The sequence below is a fragment of the Protopterus annectens genome, chromosome 2.part0 (genome assembly GCF_019279795.1).
Source record: "Protopterus annectens isolate FY-2018-M chromosome 2.part0, PAN1.0, whole genome shotgun sequence".
NCBI lineage: Eukaryota > Metazoa > Chordata > Ceratodontiformes > Protopteridae > Protopterus > Protopterus annectens.
This window is the reverse complement of record NC_056728.1, coordinates 565,017,937-565,041,278: the sequence shown is the minus strand read 5'-3', so window position 1 is coordinate 565,041,278 and position 23,342 is coordinate 565,017,937. Positions and strand designations below refer to the sequence as shown.

General features: G+C 44.1%; 1 protein-coding gene across 2 annotated transcripts in view; it reads right to left on the bottom strand.

The window, feature by feature from the left end:
• The window catches only part of GAK (cyclin G associated kinase), a 2,484,892-nt gene that overhangs the window by 1,913,817 nt on the left and 547,733 nt on the right, over window positions 1-23,342 (bottom strand). For both annotated transcript variants that reach the window (XM_044060934.1, XM_044060933.1), the window contains exon 7: window positions 12,664-12,753. In XM_044060934.1, the coding sequence (XP_043916869.1) occupies window positions 12,664-12,753 (90 nt within the window). The remainder of the gene's footprint in view (window positions 1-12,663; window positions 12,754-23,342) is intronic.

Sequence of the window (23,342 nt, the reverse complement as noted above, 5' to 3'; positions counted from 1 at the left end):
GTCCTGGTCCGACGTCGGTTGCTGTCGCCTCATCCCTGACGTCAGTGCGCCAGAGGTACAGATACTGCAACCAACGCCATTTTCTTCAGTTTTTCTTGCCCCAGGTGTCAAGTGCCCCCCAAAAGATGATCCAAATTAGTACCAAAAGGTGAGCACACTGTACAAACACAAAAACCCTTCAGCTATAAGCAAATACATCAGTAAGGCATAGAAAAAATTTAACCAGTAGATCAGAGGGGTTGGAGGGAGGGTAACCTGGACTGCAGCAGGGTGAACACTCGAACATCTACATTTATGGTAGGTACAAAACTGTACTATGTTCATCGTGTTACCCTGCTGCAGTCATCACACTTGGGTTGAGTCCCAAAGCTAAGGTAGGGTGGAGGCATTATAGAGGGTTAGAGGAGGCAATGAGGCCCTGCAGAACTGCAGTGGCGAAGCCTGCCTGGACTTAGAATAAAGAGGTAAGTGATGGTGTTTGGTGAAGGTGTGTACAGAACTCAAAGTTGCAGCTTCTAAAATTTCCTTGGTAGAAACCCCCCTGAAAAAGGCTGTAGAGGTAGCTGTTGCCCTGGTAGAGTGGGATCTAATGGTAGGAGGAACTGGTTTCCCATGATAGGTATAACAGAATCGTATGCAATGGCCTATCCATTTAAAAATGGTTTGCTTGGATATGGGCCCTCCCTTGAGAAGCTGTAGCATAGGAAACAAAGAGCTGGTCAGTTTTTCTGAAAGCCTTAGTTTTATCCAAGTAATATTGAAGCTGCCTGTGAATGTCCAAGGAACGCAGGAGTCTCTCACCTTTGTTCTGTGGATTGGGGAAGAAAGTGGGTAGATGGATGGTTTGATTTAAAGCTACACGTGAAACCACCTTGGGCATGAAGGTAGGATTAGTTCGTAGAGAAACTCTGTCTTTATGAAAAAAGAGGAAAGGTTCCACTGCCATAAGTGCCTGTAATTCTGACACTCTCCTAGCAGTAGTTATTGCCAGGAGCAGGGCAGTCTTCCAAGATAGGAACTGAAGGTCTGCAGAAAAAGATGGTTCAAAGGGAGGCAGTGTTAGTTTTTCCAGAACAAAGTTGAGATCTCATGTTGGTGTAGGAGCTCTTCTAGGTAGTCTAATGTTTTTTGCCCCTCTGAGGAACTGCCTTAGTAGAGGGTTTGAAAATAAAGGTGGATTTGTGTCGTAGTGAGCTGAAATAGCTGAAGCATGGATTTTAATTGAGGAGAAGGAAAGTCCTTGATGCAACATCTCAGCTAAATACTGCAGAATGTGAGGCATATGAGGCTGAGTTGTGTCTTGGCCTTTAGCTTGGTTCCAAGCAGAAAACCTTTTCCATTTGTCCGAGTAAGCCTTCCTGGTGCTTGGCCTCCTGGGTTCTAAAATAACATCCAGTACTGCTTGTGAAAGAGGTGTTGGTTGGCTGCTTAATTGATTTGCCATGCAGCCAGGTTTAAGGTTTTGATCTGGCTGTGTAGAATCTGCTTGTCTTGCTGAGTGAGCAAATGAGGTATTTGAGGCAATTATCCATGGTGAGCCATATTCTTCAATAGCGGGTACCAGTGCTGGCGTGGCCAGTCTGGGGCTATGAGAATCATTCGAGGTTTCTCCTTTTTGACCTTCAAAAGAACCTTTGTGAGAAGAGGTAATGGAGGAAAGGCATATGCTGTCTGGATTTTCCAACTGAAGGAGAGAGCGTCCACTTTCCAAGCTTGATGGTGGAATGTCCTTGTGCAAAATTTTGTCAGCTGGTAGTTTTGAGGACTGGCAAACAGGTCTATATTTGGTAGGCCCCATCTTTGAGTTATCATTGCAAATATTTGTGGGTCTAGCTTCCACTCATGGGGGATCTTTGATGTTTCTGCTTACGTCGTCTGCCAATGTGTTTTTCTGTCCTGGCAGGAAGTGAGCTTGTAACTGGACTTGGTAGGCCAGAGCTGTGTTCCATAAGATTATTGCTTGCCTGCACAGAGGGTAGGAATGTGTGCCCCCTTGTTTATGTACCCCATTACTGTGGTGTTGTCCGTCTTTATTGCCAGTTGTCCAGACTGTAGTAGATCCTTGAAGGCTGTCAGAGCTTTTTGTACAGCTAGCATCTCTTTTTGGTTTATGTGCAGTCCATAGGCCTTGAATGCATTGCTCTGCCATGTGTGCCCCCCAGGCATAGTCTGAAGCATCTGTTGATAGTTTGCCTGGGTGGGGGCAAGGTGAAAGGCTGACCCTTGTTGAGGTGACATGCCTGTGCCCACCATAGAAATTCCTGTTGAAGGCAGGGAATGAGAGATATCACTGTGTCCAAGCTGTGGCTGTGTTGAGACCATACGCTTTTTAGGTACCATTGTAATTTCCTCATATGCAGTTTAGCAAATGGTATTATCAGAATGCAAGATGCCATGAAGCCCAAAGCTTGCAGAATTTTTCTTGCAGTTAATTGGGTCTTTGTTGCCATTGTCTTGAAATATTGAGTCAGTTGCAATTGCTTGTCTGGTGTAAGATAAGCCTTCTGGGCAGTTGTGTCCAAGCTGGCACCCAGGAATGTCATTTTTTGTGCGGGTACTAGTTTTGACTTCTTTTCGTTTACTGTGTACCCAGACAATTTAGTAGATGCTTCACAAAAGCCAGATGTTGTAAGAGAATGTCTTTTCTTTCTGCTTGGATGGGGCAGTCGTCCAGGTATGGATATATTTGAATTCCTCTTTGTCTGCAGTATGCAATTACTGGTGCCAGGCATTTTGTGAATACTCTGGGCGCAGTAGATAAGCCAAAGGGCAGTGCAGAGAATTGATAATGGGTTGAACCTGCAATGAAATGGAGGTATCTTCTGCAACTTTGTCTGATAGGGACATGCAGGTATGCCTCCTTGAGGTCCAACGTTACCAGCCATGCTTCCTTGCCCAACATGGGAAGTAGCTGCTGTAGTGTTAGCATCTTGAATTTGGGAACTTGTAAGTAAGTGTTTAGAATTGAAAGGTCCAGAATTGGTCTCCAAGCATTTTCTTTTCTGGGTACTAGGAAGAGTCTTGAGTAAAATCCTTGACCTTGCTCTTGAGTTGGCACCCTTTGAATGGCTCTCATGGCCATGAGAGCTGTAATTTGTTTTTGAGTCTCTGCCCTTTGATTTTGTGGCAGGTTTGGCATTCCCCTTTTTATTGGCAAGGTGTGAAAGTGGAATCTGTATCCTCATAAAATTATGTCTAGGAACTATTTGTCCTTTGTGACCATGTGCCAGTTGTCTGTAAATAGTGCCAGTTTTCCCCCTAGGGGGGCTGAGAAAAGAGCTTTGTTTGGCCAGCTGAGGTGCAAGTCATTGAGTTTGCCTTCCGGTGGGTTGAGACCTGTCTTCTCCTCCCTTCTGGGTTGGAGTGCCCCATTGGCGAGGTTTATACTGAGCTTGTGGTTGTCCTCTGCCCCTTGGGCGCCTGTATTTACCCCTCTGAGGCCTGTCAGTGGCTGGAAAGGACCAATTTTTTGTTGGCCAGTTTCTGCTGAAGCGAGGGGGTTGTACCTGTAGGAAATCTTTGACTGTCTGCATTGATTTTGCCTCATCTTCCATTTTCTTTAAAACTTCTTCTGCTTTAACACCAAAAAGAACATCCTGCTGTAAGGGAGCATCTAGTAGTTTTGCTTTAACATGATCAGGCAGACTTTGTTCCTTTAACCAGCCATGCCTACGTATAACTGATCCAGTGACAGCTGCTCTGCAGGAGGCCTCCAAAGAATCAAACCTACATTGTAAGGTATGTTTGCCCACCTGCTCGGTGGCGTGCAACAAATCCTGTACTACTTTCAATTCAGATTGTTGAGGGAGGGTGGTTATCTTTTGTTTTAACTGATAGATCAGAAATTGCTGATACCTAAGCATATGAAATTGACAGTTTAGAGCTCTCATAGCTAAAGTGGCCGAGGTGTAAACCTTTTTCCTTCCATCAGTCTAGTGCTCTTGAATCCCTTTCAGAAGGTACTGGATTTTTAGCCATGGAAGCCTTAGCCCCCTTGGGACCCTGTGAGACAGTCTCTGGGTCAGCTACTGGGCTTTTGTAAAGAAATTTGTGGGAATCAGGTACTCTGTAGTATCTGTCAAGCTTGGCCGGGGCAGGAGGCAGAGAGTCAGGGTTGAAACTGGATTCTAAATAGACATCATCCACAATGTCCAAAACAGGAGGAATGGCTACAGGTCTGTGTTGGGGGAGTAAAAGAAACTCTCTGAGCCTTTTCTTGGAATCAGAGTAATCCTGACCTTCCCAGTGAAAATGTTCCCTCATAGTGTGTAAAGTTTCCCCAAAAGAGTAATCTTCTGGAGGGGAAGCTGAGGGAATAGAGTCCTCAGCATCAGAATCTTCATAAGGAGAGAAGGAATAGTCTTGGTCCTCAGAGGAATCCGAAGAAATAGACAGTTGTTCAGAGGAAGCAGATTCTTCCTCTTGTCTAGGCCTTTTGTCAGGAGGAGGCTGAGAACCCCTGATAAGAGTAATTAAATCTTCAGCCATCTTGAGCATCTGTTTCTTAGGCATAGGGCCTTGAACAGGAGACTGAAGTGAAGCCTTTTTCGATTTGGAAGGGGTCTTCAATTTGGAAAACGTTTTCACTGTAAGAGTCGGTCTGAAAACGCCTTCAGAAGGCGATGGTGTTTCAGAAGTACCGACGTCCTTGGAAGGTAAATCGTCGGTAGGGCCTGAAGTAAAAGGCTGCGTCGGCCTAGTACATTCCGTCAAAAAATCTGTAGCGGTCTCGGGATCCTGAACTGATGTAGTCGGAGGCTGCGTCGGAGCCTCACTGATAACCGGAGACCGGATCAACCGAGGCCTCGGAATCGGGCTTAGGCCTGGGCTGTCTATCCTTATCCCTGCGATTTTTGTGCACGTCGGTAGCTCCAACGGCATGTTATAATTAAATTTTCTGCCAAAAAAGTGTAGTGCAAAATCAAATCGTCTTTTAATAGTACTTTTATTAAATCTAGCACAAAAACGACAAGAAGTGACGTCGTGATCAGGGCCTAGGCAAAGTATGCAATAAGAATGAAAATCCTTATGAAGTATTTGCTTCCCACAAGAAATACACTTGTTAACTTTTTCTCACATCGGTCTGAGGCAAGAAAAGTTTCCCCAACGGGGTACTTAGCTTTATAGAAGACTTCGGTCTGAAATTCGAATTCGAAAATCTCAGGAGTCGGCCGACCGGCACTTGCGAACTGCTTCTGCTTCGGGCACCGTGCGGCAAGAAAGACTGAAAAAAATGGGCATCGCACACTGACGTCAGGGATGAGGCGACAGCAACCGACGTCGGACCAAGACTTTGGAAATCCGGCCGACTGCGGGACCGCCTGACGATAGGATAACCCAAGTGTGATGACTGCAGCAGGGTAACATGATGAACATCGGTGGCTACGTTCACTTTGCACATATGGGGAGCCAGGAGGCGAATGAACTGACTCTAACGAGGGGGACCTCAGCCTTTTACAGCTCAGAGATGGCTCGGAAACATCCGATGGAGCCAACGGAGGGGTTGTCTTGTCGGTGCCAGCCAGAACTGACACTCGGTAAATCCTGTACCGGGGTCGGCTCTGAAGGTGGAGCTGACGGTTTAGAGGATTTTGGGGATTTCACTGGCTGTGAACTCTTTGCCGGTGAATCTTGAGGTTTCAGTAGACCCCTAAGGATCAATTTGTTCTTCCGTTCCTGCAGGACTCTTGGACTAAAGGCATGACAGATAGAACAAGAGTCCTGAAGGTGAACAGCGCCCAAACAATAAATGCAGCTAGTGTGCCCGTCTGTCAGAGACATTTTCTGACAGCACAAGTCACACTTTTTAAATCCAGATACTTTAGCTTCTTTAGACATAACCACAAAACACCAAGCACCAGAAGAGAAACACAGATAGAAAAAATTCTACTCTAGTCAAAGCACAACAGACTATATGTAAAAATATATAAAACAAACTGCCTTTTTTTTTTTTTTTTTTTTTAAAAGATAGAAAAAAACAGAGGAAAGGATAGCCTCTAAGTTAAACGGCCTCCTTGGGAAGGGAGTGGGGGAGGTGAGAACTCTCTAACTTAAACAAGTTCTACTAAAAGGTACTCAACAACAAACACTAGTAAATAAAACAAAGAAAAGGTAATTATCTAATAGTTTTAAGAGGTATAAGGATATATTTCTACACAAAAATTTTGAAAATTTGAAAATACAAGCCTGAGCCAGAAAATGACACCTCGCAGCTGAAGCGGCAAACAAGATCTGGGTAGCTATCGCTAGGTATCATGGGATAAGGGGTAGCCTTGAGCCAGTAAACAGCTCTTGAGCTACTGCAGATGGCAGAGTCGGAGCCGAGGATCGTCTCCGATTCCAAACAGCAAGAATGAAGGCGAGATAGACAACTTAACATCAATTGTTCAGACTTTCTAATGGATTTGGTTTTGTCCAGGTAAATGATGAGTTGTCTGTGTACATCTAAAGTGTGCAGCACCCTCTCACTGGAGTTTTGAGGTGCTGGAAAGAATGTGGGTAAAGGAATAGTTTGATTAAAGGACACGTCATTAACCACTTTAAGCATGAAGGAAAGATTGGTAAGAAGGAATACCCTATCCGTGTGGAAAATCAGAAAGGGTTGAGATGCCACTAAAGCTTGGTGTTCTGAAACTCGCCTAGCAGAAGTAATAGCTACCAGTAAAACAGTCTTCCACCTACAAAATTTCAGGGAAACAGCAGCAGTAGGTTCAAAGAGTGCTTGGGTTAGTTTTCCAAAACAAAATTTAGGTCCCAAGGAGGTGGGACAGGTTTCCTTGGAGGCATAATGGTGTATGGCACCTTTTAAGAAAGGTTTGACCCCTAATATAGAGATTAAAGGAGGAGACAAAGGCAGACATGCTGAAATGGCTGACAGATTGGCTTTACATGAAGAATATGCCAATCCATCCTTAAGAAGTTCACTCACACAATTAAGAAATGACTAGGGGAATATCCACGGAAAATGGATCTAGCCTCTTAAGACACCAGATGGAGAACCTCTTCCATTTGGATGAGAAGGATCTCCTTGTAGTGGGTTTCCTGGCCTCCTGCTGGACAAGAAGAATGTCCTCAGAGAAAAGGTGCCTGAAAGGGATCAGAAGCCTATCACCGACAAGGTCAGGTTCAGTGTTGTTAAATGTGGATAAATGAGAGATCCCTTGTCTTGTGAGTAGTTCCACCCTGTGAGCTAACTTGTGATGATAACCCTTGCCTAACTGCAGAATAAGAGGGACCCAGTGCTGCCTTGGCCAAGAAGGGTCACCAACAAGATTTTTGGTTTGTCCTTCTGAATCTTCAGGAGGGCCTTCTGAAATAAGGGGGGAGGGGGAAAGCGTAAACAAACATCCCCTTCCAGGAGAATGACAGGGCGTCCACCTTCCAGACCAAAGGGTGAAAGACTCTGGCACAGAACTTTGGAAGTTGTCTCTTCATAGGGGTGGCAAAGAAATCTATTTGAGGAGTACCCCACATGTGAAGAACGGTCCAGAAACACATCCCTGAGGCTCACCCACTCTTGGGCCTGTGTCATGGATCTGCTCAGTCTGCCTGAACATTTTGAGCTGATGGAATGTAAACAGCTGTCACGCTTGCAGAAAAGTCTCCCAGGGTTTGACTGCTAACCTGCAGAGTAGAACAGATGTTGTTCCCCCCCTGCCTGTTCACATATCAGACAACATTGGTATGGTCTGTGAACAGTTTCAAAGGACCTGGAAGGAGAGAAGTCCTGAAGGCTTAAAGAGCCAGGATCAGAGCCCTTATCTTCTTGATGTTGATGTGTTGCTTCCTTATGGAAGGAGACCACAGATCTTGTTCCTTTAAGTTTCCCCCTACTCCAGATCTGAAGCACCTGTGAACAGTTCTTGAACTGGAGGCAATAGCTGCAAGGGAAGGCCTGGATACTGGACGATTTGTTGAATCTACCAAATCAGTTCTTTGTTCAGGCATGGGAGAAGTGGTAGAACAAATTCTAGCTGGTGAGCATGCTGTAACCAGAAGGTTTTTTCCAAGTGCCACTGGAATTTCCACATGTGAAGCCTGGCCAACGGTAGCATTGGTATAAGTGAAGCCAAGTACCCTAGCATCATGAGGAATGCCCTGGCAGTCAGAGGGGGCAGTGGAAGCAACTGCAGGAAGTAATCTTTCAGACACTGCATCTTTTCTGGGGGGAAGAAAGGCCATAAGGTCTGTCTTTATCCTGCAACCTAAGAAAACCTGGTCTTGAGAGGGAGTCAGGGATGACTTGCTGTAGTTGAAAGTGAACCCCATGTTGCAGAGTATGGAGATGGTGGTTTGAAGGTTCGGTTGCAAGGTGTCTGGATGTTCCACTTGAATTAGCGGGTCATCTAGGCAAGGATAAACGAGAATACTCTGGAGCCTGCAAAAGGCAATGACTGGAGCCAAGCACTTTGTAAATACACTTGGAGCCGTAGAGAGTCCAAAGGGTAAAGTACAGAACTGAAAAAGGGAAAGCAACATAAAAATGTAAACATTTCCTGTAGACAGGGTGGATGGGAATATGGAGGTAAGCATCCTTTATGTCTAGGGAGACCAGGTATGCTTGAGGAAGAAGAAGTGAGAACAGAGTCTGCAGGGTGAGCAGCCTGAATGAGGGTAAACGAAGGAATAAACTGAGTTACGACAAGTCTAATAGTGGTCTCCAAGGGCCATCTTTCCTGGGAACAAGAAACATGCTGGAATAGAACCCTCTTCCTCTTTCTGAAGGGGGAGCCTCCTGAATGGTTCCTTGTGATTTCAAGTCTTGAATGACTCGAGGGAAAAGGTGGATATGATTCTTTGTTGGTTGTGGAATTCCCATGAAAGGTGGCATGGTTATCAAAGTCATGTAACAACCCTTTTGAAAAGACAGGACACAATTGTCTGTGTTGATGCGTGCACAATTTGACAGGAAATGAGAAAGGCACTGGGTAAGTGTGGCTTGCCTGGAATGGGGATTTTCTGAGCAGAGGAAGACTGGGACCTAGGAGGCATCTGCCTGCGTGTAGTCTTCTTATGTTGTTGGGAAGTAGTAGTTTTCCTTTTTGTAAAATTTCCTCTCGAGGGGTAGTTTCTGTAAAATTTAGTAACAGGAGAGACAAAGATGTGTTTAAGCTCCAGGAGTTCCTTCCCTTTCTCTTGAAGGATTTTAAAAAGGCCTGCAGCATTAGAACCAAACAAGGCAGCATTGTCCAAAGGTGCATCCATGACCTTTGAAGTCCTCAGACAAAAGCTGTAATTTCAACCAGAAAAATCTCCTGAGGGCAGAACCTGAGGCAGCTGATATTGCAGAGACCTCTGCTGTGTTGTAACTGCATTTTATGCACTGTCTAGTTACCTGGGATGAGATCCCCAAAAGGAAAGTAAGTTGGGTGTTTGCTGCAGAGTCTGGGAGATCTGTAAGCAATTTACATGCCTGTAAAAGGAGAGCCAGAACATACCTGGACATGTGTGTCTGGTAATTAATGGCCCTAAAGTAGATGAGGTGTATACCTTCTTCCAAGGTCTTTCCATCATCTTGCTGTCTTTATCAGAGTGAAGAGTATTGGTGGAGGGCAGGAGTTTTGAAGTTTTACCAGGAGACAAGGAGATCACAGCAGGATCCTCAAGAGTGTATTTATACTAATAGCTGCTGTCCTCTGGCACCTTATAGAACCAGTCTGGTGTGAGTGCTGGGGATTGAGAATCAGGGTGTTTAGATGCAGCCAGGAAGGCATCTTGAAAGGCTAGCAAGATAAGTGGGATGGCTGAAGGAGCAGGAGAGTCAATTTGCAGGAGGTCATAATACCTCTTCTGTACCTCTGAGACTTGAGAACTTTCCTCATTGAAAAACTCTCTCATTTTAGACAGAGTTTCTTCAAAAGAGATATCCCCTATTGGAGAATCCCCTCCATTGGAGTTCACATCAGGAGAAGCATATTCCAAGGGAGAGACTATTTGAGGGGAATACATTAGAGGTTCATCTGAAAAGGATTCCTCTTCATCAGATGTGTTTATTTCTGCAGATGGAAGAGGAGGTAGAAGATGCTGGGGTTGGAAGTGGCAAGGAAGAAGGCCTAAGTGCCAGGAAGGCATTCAGTATCCCTTGAGAAGGGGCCTGCTAGTCAGGAGAAGGCTCCTGACTGAAGGAAGCATGTTTTTGTTTTCTCTTAAGACGAAGCTCTAACCTAGTCTGGTAATGAAGTGTTGACGTAGGCCTGGGCTCCGGATCTGACATCGGCACAACCTCGATGGAAGGGGTAGGAGAGGTACTGTGTGGAATGCTGGAAGGAGAGAGCCATGGTTCCTCCATACCATCCAAACCAGACGTCTGCAAGACCTCTGCAGACGTGGTGTGGGAACCTTCCCCAGCGGCTTCCAGAGTAGTACGCAGGAGGAGGACCCATAACCATACGAGTCCCTGGGCCTTCACTGTCCTTGAGAGGGACTCCAGGACCAAAACTGCAGCTGAAGATTTGAGCCTTACTTTTTTACCCTTTTTCTTCAGAGGCTCATCTGACGGACCATCAGTACCCTCCATACAGAACACTAGCCTCTTAATTCTCTAGTTTTCTAAATAAATGGGAAGGGTGGACACATGACTGCACAGAGTTTTTGGGATGAATGCGTGAAAAATGGCACAGACATTGTCGTCGTAATCAGACCCCAAACAAAAAAAGACACTGCTCATGGTTGTCTGTGTGGAATCTGTCTTCCACAAAGGCATTTGCCCTTCTTGGATGACTAACATCTATCAAGCATGCAATAGCAAGAGAGTAAAAGACTGTTCCCCAACGGGGCACTTATCTGAAAGAAGAATAACTCTCTGTGATCAGACGGACAGCTGGAGCTGTTGTTTGGACTGGCGGCAGAGAAGTTCTCAGGATGGTACGTGCAGATGTCACTTTTATGGCTGAAGTTTGGCTGTACTACGTGCAACATCACATGTACCTTGCAGTAGCTTAAGTCTCTGGTATACTGGCCAGACGTTCGGGTCACCTAGGCAGAATCTCCCTCATGTTATAAATACTGCAACATAGGAACAGAAGGACACAGGCCCCTTTCCACTGCCACCCTTGGGGAAAAATGTTCCGACAATAAGACTATGCAATAAAATAAACTGTACAATAACACAATACACAGGTAAACTAATACAATCCTACAGCAGAATCACAGATTTTTATTTTTAACAAAGAAAAACATTTTTGTAATTCTGTATTATGTTATCTACAGCAAATAATTTACAACTGATTTACACATTTATTTGCATAAATATCACAATGGGAGGAGTATATTACTTTGTCACTTCGGGTAAAAAAAACAGAAAATATGAAGAGATTACAGATGTGCAGGTGCTGTTCAAAATAGTACAGATGTTATGGTATTAACTAAAATTGTTAAAGACAAGTGCTGACATTCTGGTTTGGCTGTGGAAAACATTTTATTGATCAAGTAACTGTTGCACTGCGATATCCTGGTGAACAAAACATCTTGCATTGTTGATCAGGTAGCGAGAATGAGCTTTTATAAAAAAAACTGTTCGTGACTGACTTAGAAATCACTAGTAGCTGTTTCTGCTGTGACCTTAGTGCTCTTGGTGGAGTGCAGGTTTGGAAAAGATATTTTAAAGCAAAAGTATTTACTTTGTATATACAATAACGGATGAACACGTACATTTTATGATTACTTGGCAGTTTTGGAGATCTAGCCTGCCTGTCTTTTGTATATCAGCACAATGGTGTTTACTGTTTAGGAGAATTTTTGTGTACTTTGGTGCATGTCTGTTCTAGTTTGTGCATTTGAACATTCTTCAGGTTAATAAGCAAAACTGCTGAATAAAGCACAGTGGGAAGAACAGCTGTAGCTATTGTGTGTTTGGCGAGCTTAATTATGCATGGCTTAGTTATATACAGCACTCCAGATTTCTTCTGTGTTTTGATATGGCATAATCAATGAACAAATGGAACTTAAGGTTTTTATAACAACTCCAACTAGTTTGGTATGTGTGACAACCTATTCCACACTGGTACCAGTTTTTGAAATATTTTTGAAGAGTCCATATGTGCGTATATTGTTGTTGGCGTAAACAGGATTTTTTTTTTAATCAAATGAAAGGCAGACTACTCAACTGTCAAAATCAGCAGGACCTGATCAAAGAAGAGCAGCCTTACAACACAGGTGACAAAAGGAGCTACAGTGTGTAGAACGTCTAAAAATGATGAGCCAGATTTCACCTAATGGCCACATCTCAATATTCCACTTGCTCACATTTAAATAGGTGTTAGACTGCTGCTAAAAGATATGGTCGTTAACTAAGGCTATACCAGAGGGATGACTGCTTCTCAGAATTAAACTCCTGCAGCAGTGACTCTTAAAATGATTCATACATTATCTTAACACCCACTGCCTATGTATAGCGTTCACTTAAAAAATACTCAAACCGTAAATAATACTTTTCAGAAAAGTAGCAACACAAAGAAATATTAACTAGGGTTTCTGGATGTCAACATTCCATAATGATACCAACCTGTGACTATGAAACTATTTCACTTGCTAGAAACAATACATTCAAGATTCAATGGTGCACATTCATGCTTTTTGTGGTTCAAATAATAAACAGAACTGTTATATGTAAAATAACAAGTCAAACTGGGCAAAAGCAAAGCATGCAGAAAAATAAATGCTTACCCACATGTCTTGCTTCTCATTGATTGGGAAATTTGAGTAGAGATCGATCATTTCCGGCGTTCTGTACATAGGTGTAGTGTTTCTTGTGATCTACAAAAGATTATCCAGTTAGCATAAGCAAATTATGGATATCTATAAAAACATTACAAAACTATAATTGTACAATATGTCCATTTGCTTTTCATCCTTCTTCCACAAGAGTGAGGAAGCTACTGTTATGGAAAGTACAAATAGCACAACTGTACTATGATCATCATATTCACTGTTGCAGTAGCTTTTAGGCTATATAGGTTAATTACCAAAATCTATCCAACCTGAGAGGAGAAAGGATATGGGTCCAGGATCCCATGGAAAATGGTCTCGGCAAAGTTTGTAGAGGATCTAGAAAATGAAACCAGTTTGTAATGCTTTGTTAAAGTATGTAGATAGGACCATGCATTTGCCTCTAGAAAAAGTACAGTTTTGTACCTACCATAAATGTAGATGTCCGATAGGTATGCATCTGCAGTCCTTACATATGGGTTGTCCTGCCTCAGGCAGATCTTCGGTCGGCCGGATTCCAAAGTCTGGGTCCGGCGTCGGCTGATGTCGCCCTTTCCCCGACGTCAGAGCGCCTGGGGTATAAGAGAGTCAGCCGACGCCATCTTCCTCAGTTTTTCTTGCCCCAGATGCCAGGTGCCCTCTAAGGAAGGCTAAATTTGGAGTAATGCAAAATATTCCAAACATGCACAGTAATAAAAAACAAATACACCATATTAGATAACCCCAGCTAGCTATAAGAGGGATAGGTACCCAAGAAATACCACAGAGGGGAAGGAGGGAGGGAAAACCTGACTGCAGATGCATACCCATCGGACATGTACATTTATGGTAGGTACAAAACTGTACTATGTCCTTCAAGGATGCATCTGCAGTCCTTACATATGGGTAGAATACCATAGCCAAGCTGGGGGTGGTAGGATCTAAGAAAATGATGGTGTAGCTAAAATGCCCTGCAGGACTGCCGTAGCAAAGCCTGCTCTGGATCTGGAATATAAGGGCAAATTGTAATGCTTGGTAAATGTATGCACGGAGCTCCATGTAGCAGCTTCTAAAATGTCCTTGGTAGCCACCCCTCTTAAAAAGGCTGTGGAGGTGGCTGTGGCTCTGGTGGAATGAGGCCTGATGTTAGCTGGCACAGTTTTTCCATGATAAGAGTAGCAGAATCGAATGCAATTTCCTATCCATTTTGAAATTGTCTGTTTGGAAATTGCTTTGCCTTGGATGCCTGCAGCACATGCTACCAACAGCCGGTCAGTTTTTCTGAAAGTCTTAGTTCTGTCCAAGTAGTAGCGTAACTGTCTGTGAATGTCCAGGGTATGCAGATGTTTTTCTCCCTTGTTTTGCGGATCTGGAAAGAAGGTAGGCAGGTGAATAGCTTGGTTCAATGAGACCCTGGATACCACCTTTGGCATGAATGAAGGATTGGTTCTCAAGGAGACTCTGTCCTGATGAAAAATAAGAAATGGTTGTACTGCCATGAGTGCCTGCAATTCAGAAACTCTTCTTGCTGAGGTTATGGCCAGGAGGAAGGCAGTCTTCCAAGACAGGAAATGCAACTCTGAAGATGCTGCTGGTTCAAAGGGAGGTAGAGTCACCTTTCCCAACATGAAGTTAAGGTCCCATGTAGGCACTGGTGGTTTTCTTGGAGGACTGATGTTTTTAATTCCTCTTAGAAACTGCCTTAGGGGAGGATGAGAGAAGACAGGTGGATCAGTATTGTATTCTGCTGAAATTGCTGAAGCATGACTTTTTATGGAAGAGTAAGAAAGGCCATTGTGGAGCATTTCTGCCAAGTATTCCAGGATATGTGCCATGCTCATCACTGTGGCATCTAGGCGCTTTGCGGTGCTCCAAGTGTGGAATCTTTTCCATTTTGCTGAATATGCCTTTCTTGTGGAAGGTCTGCGAGCTTCCATGATGATATCCTTCACTCTCTTGGATAGCTTTTCCTGGTGAGGAGTCAAGGTATTCTCCAGGCTGTCAGCTGCAGGGTTTTCAGGCTGGAGTGCAGAGTTTTGTAATTGTGCTGTGTCAGAAGGAGTGACCATTGTGGTAGAGGCCAAGGTTTCGTGTGTGACAGGCATCATAACAGTGGGTACCAGTGCTGCCTCGGCCAATCCGGGGCTATTAGAATCACTTTTGGCTGCTCTGTCCTGATTTTCAGTAAGACCCTGGTCATTAGAGGAAGAAGTGGAAATGCATACACTGTTAGAGTATTCCAGCTGAAAGAGAGGGCGTCCACTTTCCATGCTTGTGGGTGGTATGTCCTTGAACAGAATTTCTTCAGCTGATGATTGTGGTGGGAGGCAAAAAGATCTATGTCCGGCCTTCCCCAAAATTGTGTTATGCGAAGGAAGATGTCTGGGTGTAGCATCCATTCGTGTGGATCCATGGTATTTCTGCTTAGGCTGTCTGCCAGTATATTGTCTTTTCCTGGCACAAACTGGGATTGCAGCTCTATATTGAGTTTTAGGGAAAGTTCCCAAAGATTCATTGCTAGCCTGCAAAGAGGGTAGGAATGTGTACTTCCTTGCTTGTTTATGTACCACAACTGTGGTATTGTCTGTCCTTATTAGCAGGTGGCCTTGATGTAGAAAGTCCTTGAAGGCCTCGATTGCATGTATCACTGCCAGCATTTCCTTTTGGTTTATGTGCATGTGCAATTCTTTCTGAGACCATAGTCCTTGGATGCATCTGTCCTCCATGTGTGCTCCCCATCCATGGTCTGAAGCATCCGAGGTAATGGTTTGGCTGGTTACTGGTTTGCTGAAAGGCAGACCCCTGTTTGACTGGCTTGCTTGGGCCTACCACAGGAATTCCTTTTGAAGGCATGGAATGAGTGGTATCAAAGTTTCTAGGCTGTGATTGTGCTGAGACCATAAACTCCTTAGGTACCATTGTAGTTTTCTCATATGCAGCCTTGCTTGTGGAATCAGAGGAATGCACAATGCCATGTAACCCAGGGCCTGCAGGATTTTCCTTGCAGTCATCTGAGTTTGTTTTGTCAGATTTTTGAAGTAATCCGGTAGTTGTCTTTGTTTTTCTTCTGTGAGAAAAGCCAGTTGGGTGGTTGTATCTAGTTCCGCACCCAGAAAAGTTATTCTTTGGGATGGCACAAGTCTTGACTTGAGAATGTTGACTGTATCCCAAGGCCTGCAGAAGGCGAATGGCATAATTCAAATGTTTTTCCAAAGTTTGTTGGCTGTCCGCTTGTATAAGGCAGTCGTCCAGATACGGGTATATTTGAATCCCCTGAAGTCTGCAGTGTGCAATTACTGATGCCAGGCATTTCGTGAATACTCTGGGCGCAGTAGATAAGCCAAAGGGCAATGCTGAGAATTGATAATGCTCTGAACCTGCAAGAAATCTGAGGTGTCTTCTGCAACTTTGTCTGATAGGGACATGCAGGTATGCCTCCTTGAGGTCTAGAGTTACCAGTCAAGACCCCTTGCCCAGCATGGGAAGGAGTTGCTGTAGGGTCAGCATTTTGAATTTTGGCACAATGAGATAAGTATTGAGTGCGGACAAATCGAGAATAGGCCTCCATTGTTTTTCTTTTCTTGGGACAAGGAATAGTCTGGAATAAAATCCTTGGCCTTGTCCTGCGAGAGGAACCTTTTCTATAGCTTTCATTTGCAATAGGTTGGCAATTTGTTTTAAAGCCTCTGCCCTTTGATTTGGTGGCAGGTTTGGCATTCCTTTTCTTTTTGGTAATGTATGGAAATGGAACCTGTATCCTTTGTCTATTATTTGCAGTGTCCATTTGTCCCTTGTAATACTGTGCCAATTTCTTGAGAATAAAGACAATTTTCCGCCCAAAGGTGCTTCTAGATGAGCCCTGGTTGGCGGGATCAAGGTGAAGTCAGAGTCTGTCCTTGCGCAGCAGCTGTTGGTCCTGCACTACCTTGTTGGTTAGGAGGCTGCCATTGCCGTCCTCTGTAGGAGCCTCTAGCTTGCCCTCTACCTCTGGCACGCCTGTTCTTGCCTCTTTGGTATCTCTCTTCCGGAAAGGACCAATTCTTAGAAGGCCAATTTCTGCTGAATCTTGGTGGTTGTACCTGGAGGAAATCTTTGACTGTTTGTACAGATTTAGCCTTTTCCTCAAATTTCTTTAAGACCTCCTGAGCAGTGGAGCCAAATAACTTTTGCTTTTCTAGTGGAGCATCCAGAAGCTTAGCCTTAACATGATCTGGCAGAGATTGTTCCTTCAGCCAAGCATGTCTACGTATGACTGCACCTGTCATTGCTGACCTACATGAAGCTTCCAATACATCATAACCACACTGCAAGAAATGGTTGCTAACCTGTTGTGAATTATGTACCAGATCCTGAAGTGACTTACGGTCTAAGGGTTCAGGAGAAGAAAGCTTTTTCTGCAACTCATCCAACAAATACTCTTGGTACTGTATCATATGAAATTGACAATTTAAAGCCCTCATAGACAGAGTGGAAGTAGTATACACTTTTTACCCCATCTCTCTAAAGCCCTGGACTCCCTTTCAGAGGGGAGTGGATTTTTAGTAGTGGCAGCTGCAACCCCTTTAGGATCCTGAGAAATAGTTTCTGGGTCAGCAGAGTGGGCCTTGTAAAGGAAATGATGAGAATCCGGGACCCTGTAGTACCTATCGGGTTTAACAGGAGCCGGAGGAAGGGTGTCAGGGGTAGTGCTAGACTCAAAATACACATCATCAATGACACTTAAAACAGGAGGAATAGCCAAAGGTCTATGCTGAGGTAAATGAAGAAAGGTCCTTAATCTCTTCCTGGAATCTGAGAATTCCTGGCCCTGCCATTGGAAATGCTCTCTCATGGAGTGAAGGGTCTCCCCAAAGGACAGCTCTTCAGGAGGGCAGGCAGAGGGAATGGATTCCTCTGCATCAGAATCCTCGTAGGCCGTGAAGGCCTCCTCCTGGTAATCTGATAGAGCAGAGCCATCAGAGGCCTCATCAGAGGACTGAGGATCAGCGGACTCAGCCCTGGGCCGTTTGTCTGGAGGGGGTTGAGAGCCCCTGTCCGGATGAGGCTGGGATCCCCTGATTAAGGAAATAAGATCCTCAGCCAAATTTAGTATCTGTGAACCTGTAGTGGATCCCTGAGAAATAGTCTTGGGAGGCAGAGTTTTTTGCTGCTTAGCAGTTTTAGCCCTAGTGAATGCTTTAATGGACATGGATGCAGGGGGCCTGGCTGCTCCACGTGCTGGGGTAGTCTTGTCTAAGGGAATGGTGTCGGTAGTTTCCTGAACACCGGTTTCCGAGGGTAAATCCAAAACCGACTCAGAAGAAGCCTCCGGGGCCGAGGCTGTCGGTTGTACCGTTTCCACGGTCGGAAGTACCAAGGACTCGGTTTCAGCCGAGACAGAGACACTCGCGGTAGGCCTAGGCGTGGTTTCAGCCGAAACCATGATCCGCGTGTGTCGGTCCTTGTCCTTCCGTTTTTTGGTTAAATGAGAAGTCGGAGTCTCCGACGGCATTTTATAAGAGAAACTAGCCCCAAAGAATTCCTCTGCAAACTCCGACCGATGCCTAAGAGTGCGTCGATTAAAGGAGGCACAGGCAGTACAGGCCGAGACGTCGTGGTCTGGGCCTAGGCAAGGGAGGCAGTAGGAATGGAAATCCTTATGAGGTATTTGTTTCCCACAAGTCAAGCAATTATTAACTTTATGCGTTTGATCTGACATCGGCTGAGGCAAGAAAGAGTCCCCAACGGGGTACTTAGCTTTTTGAAGTCTTCGGTAGCTGAATCTACAGGAGCTGGCCGACCGGCACTTGCGAACTGCTTCTGCTTCGGGCACCACGCGGCAAGAAAGACTGAGGAAGATGGCGTCGGCTGACTCTTTTATACCCCAGGCACTCTGACGTCGGGGAGAGGGAGACATCAGCCGACGCCGGACCCCGACTTTGGAATTCGGCCAACCGAAGGGCTGCCTGAGGCAGGACAACCCATATGTAAGGACTGCAGATGCATCCTTGAAGGACATCTTATAGAATTCCACCCCTTTCCAGTATGCTATCAAAGCAGCCAAAGTTCTAGTAGATTGTGCCTTAATACAGTCTGGAACAGATTTATCATGATGGGTATAACAAAAGGCAATAGCTGTGGACAGCTATCTAGAAATAGTCTGTTTTGACACTGGTTGGCTTTTCATTGCAATATCATAAGAAATAAACAGCCAATTTGCTTTTCTAAAGAATAAGATGGGACCTGAGTTGCATATGAACATCCAAAGTATATAGAATCCTTTCTATCTGATTCTTAGGAACTAGATAAAAGACTGGGAGACTGATAGCTTGATTTAAAGTAAACTCTGAAACCACTTTGCACACGAATGAGGGGTTTGCTCTTAATGAAGCCCTATCCCTGTGGAAAATCAGGCAGAACTCACCCACCATGAGAGCTTGCAACTCACACACTCTTATTGCAGATGTCAGTTTTCCATGTAATGAACCTAAAATTGCCCAATGGGCAAATGTACAAATGGAGAAATAGTTAAATTTTTCCAGCACAAAGTTAAGATCTCAAGAAGGAACAACCTGCTAATGTGGAGTCTCAGGTGTAAAATTCCTATGCAGAAATTGTTTTACTAAAAACAAAGAGGATGATCCATGGGCAGACTAGCTGAAATGACTGCAAGATGTACCTTCAAAGAAGAAAAAGCGGCCAAAGGACATTAACTCCCAAATATTTCAGCACTAGTGGCACATAATCCCTGATGGAAAGTACAGTTTTGTAAATTCTTACCATAACTTTAGATGTCCTTCCCTTCTCTGCTGCAGTCCTCCTTACACTAAGGATTCCCTGCCAAGGGTAGCTCAACATCCAGCCAGTATACCAAAGCCTTAGGATTACTAATATGTCGGACATCACATGTATACTTCCCTGCTCACAAGCACTGTGCATAAAGGTGACATACGGACGTACCTTCGTCAGAACTAAAAAATCCCAGGAGGAACAACAGTCCAATGAGTACAGGATGAACATGTGCATCCAGAAGGAAAAGAGGGAAGGAGCAAATACTGCAACAGTGAATGGAAGGACATCTACTGTTATGGTAAGATTTTACACAAATTTACTATAACCTTCCATATCACTGTTGCAGTATTCCTTATACTACAGAGAGTAAAAAAACTCGAGGAAATCTGGGAGGAGGAATCTAGTACAGCCCTAAGGAAAGTCATGCAGGACAGCCCTGGCAAATCCAGTTCTAGCTCTGGAAACCACAGCTAGCGTATAATGTTTAGTAAAAGTATGCACAACCACCTAAGTAACTGCCTCAAGGATGGAACTAGTACCGAAACCTTTGAAAAAGGCACAAGAAGAAGCTAGAGCCCTGGTAGAATGAGTCTTAACTGAAGTAGAAATGTTTTTCTCATGAAAAGAGTAACAAAAGGAAATGTCCTTAAAGATCCAAAAAGAAACTGTTTGCTTAGAAACAGCCAAACCTAGAGAGCCAAGATGAAAAAAATCAAAAAGTTGCTCACATTTACAAAGGGCTTTAGCCCCCCCCAATAATCTTTATTAATTTTTAATAGAAGAATACAACAGCAACTCCCAATTTCAAAATTTATTAACAATGAAACATGGAAACGTGGTCAGGTAGAGCCATAAGTATAGACTCAACAAATGTATCAAATTATATACAAAACTATTTGCAAAAGTGCTACAAACCTAACAAGAGAAAATATATACTTGAGTTTAAATAGAGGAATTTAATCAAAGGGATAACGACAGGTTAGAGGCCCTATCAGAAAAGAACAGGGACGAAGAAGGAAAAAGTAGTGGGTAAGGAGACCCTTGTTCCCCTTAATTATCTCTAAGTTAAAGATAGCCAGGTGTATCAGGGCTAATGCAGAATGAGGTCAAATAGTATATTCCAGTATTTAATAAAGCAGGGATAAACTTTTGGATTAAACATCGGAAGTTTATGAGCTGATAATTGATTGCCATTCCTCTCCAAGTGAGCAAGGGTCTATCCTTCCAGTTTAATGTATATATAAAGTTTAATAAGGGTAAATAATGTGATCAGAATGCTAACCTGCAACTTTGTTTGTAGTCCATCTCACCTATATTCTTGCTGGATGGGTTCGGCTCAGACTCTGCCTATACTAAAGCTTGAGAGCATTTTACTGTCTCGAGGCTAGTCCCTATCCCATGGTGCCTCACAGCAATTCCCCAGATCTAGTTTGCAAGAAAGTAATAAATACCTATTAGGTAATAATAATAATAAAAAAGTTGAAAAATGCAGGAAGGGATTAGAAACTTAATCCATTCCAAGTGGACAATAAACAGCAAAGTCAGGCAGCCCCCCCCCCACCAAAAAAGTCCACTAGATCCCCCAGAAATGGGAAGGGGGTTGGAGGGAGGGATGCAAGAATATAGGCGAGATGGACTACAAACATGGAATGTTATGGTAAGTACATAACTTCTTTATGTTATCTCGCCATAATTCTTGCTGGATGGGACAGCGTCCCTAGCAGTTTTATCCCAGGTGGCTCAAGCAAAGATACTCTTCTTCATAGTGGACCCAAAGGATGATCTGTCCCAGGAGGCCAAGTCCAATTTGTCATGAGTGACAAACGTATGTGGTCTTGCCCAAGTAGCTGCTGCACAAAAAGTATCAATTGGGAGCCTAGATCTAAAGGCGCATGAAGTAGTTACAGCCCTAGTAGAGTGACCTTTAGCTTTTAATGGTAATTGTCTTCCAGCTTGTTGATAAGCAAAGGATATGCAATCCAAAAGCCATTTTGAAAGAGTAATTTTTGAAACAGGTAAGCCTTTTCTTTTATCAGAAAAGGAAACAAAACGTTTATCAGATTTCCTGAATTCTTTGGTCCTGTGTAGATAGAATCTGAGTATCCTGTGGACATAGAGTGGTTTGGAAAAAACGGAGGTAGCTCAGTGATAGTATTCAGGTTGTGTTCTGAGCATACCTTAGGGAGAAAGGAAGGGTTTGTCCTAAGAGAGACTCTATCTTTGTGAAAGATAATGTAAAGAGATCGAATAGTTAGGGCTTGAAGTTCCGAAACTTTCCTAGCCGATGTTATAGCTACCAAGAACAGGGTTTTCCATAACAATTTTTAAGTCTGACGATAAGGATGGTCCAAAGGGTGCAGACATCAAAGATGAGAGGACTAAATTTAAGTCCCAGAGTTCTAAAGGTTGTTTTATCGGGGGCCTAAGATGAACTTTTAAGAAGGTTTTACAGAGGGAGTGTTGCATGATTGGATTTACCATGAAACCAAAATGGAAATTGGAAATGGCAGCTAATTGAACTCTAACTGTAGCGGCTGCCGCTCCTTCATGAAACATTGTTGTTAGGAAGGATAAAATGGATTCTAAAGGAGCTGCATATGGATCTAAGACCTGGTTTGTAGCCCAAAGGGAAAACCTTTTCCATTTGCTAGAATATAGTTTCTGAGTGGAAGGTTTATGGGATGAGATTAGGATGTGTTTGACTGTTGGAGATAAGGGAATGCACCTGGCTATACGTGGAATTGGAGCAGCCATGCTGTCAATTTGAGGGTGTGGATGGAGGGGTGGAACTGTCCCGATTGATGAATCTGGAGATGGTTCCAGAATCCATGGTTCCTCCAAAAGGTAGGGCCACAGGAAAGGAAAACAAACTTGTCGAGGCCAGTAAGGAGCAATGAGGATCAAGGAACTCCTCAATTGCCTTGCTTTCTGTATTACTTTGGGTATGAGTGGAAAGGGAGGAAAGGCATAGAGAAGCCACGGGGGCCAACTGTGAACTAGAGCATCCCTGGGTGACATCCCCAGATGGTGAATGAGGGAAAAGTAGCTGCTGCATTTGGTGTTCAGGTGAGTGGCAAACAGATAGCAGCAAGGCTGGCCCCATTTGTGAAAGATCTCTTTCCCAACCATTGGATTCAGGGACCACTCGTGAGGCATCAGAATTGCTCGTCTGAATTTGTCCGCTATTACGTTGGATTTCCCTGGAATATGCGTTGCTATCAGGAAGCGTTGAGTATCCATCGCCCATTTCCAAACTCTTAAGACCTCTCGGCAAAGCGGGTAAGACTTGGTTCCCCCTTGTTTGTTTATGTACCACACAACAGACATGTCTGACTGAATCGCAATCATTCCAGTGGGAAGAGAGCTGTGAAGTGCTTGCAACGCATACAGCACCACTCTCCTCGCCAGAACACTGACGTGTAAGTGGTTCTTGTGGTTTTGCCAAGTACCTTAGACGGTCTTTCGCAGATAATGCCCCCCCCCCCCCAATCTGGGAAGCATCCGTGATCAAAACTGCTTTCTCTTGGGGAGGAACAAGTGGATGACCTATGACAAGTTGCTTCATGTGTAACCACCATGTCAAATCCCTTTTGCATGCGTTTGTTATTAATATCTAGTGAGATAATGGAAGGTCTTGCATTGACCATTGTGCAAACAGCATCCATTGAAGAATCCTCATATGTAGATGAGCAAAAGGAACTAATAAGATGGCCGAAGTCATAGTCCCTAATACTTGAAGTGCTACTCTGGCCTGGACTCCTTGTTTGTTTAATAAGGATCTGATCTGACTGCGTAGAGATTCCACTCTTTCCTGTGTTAGCTTTAATGACATGGTGGTCGTCTCTATTTCTGAGCCTAGATATACAATATGCTGCAAGGGAGACAAG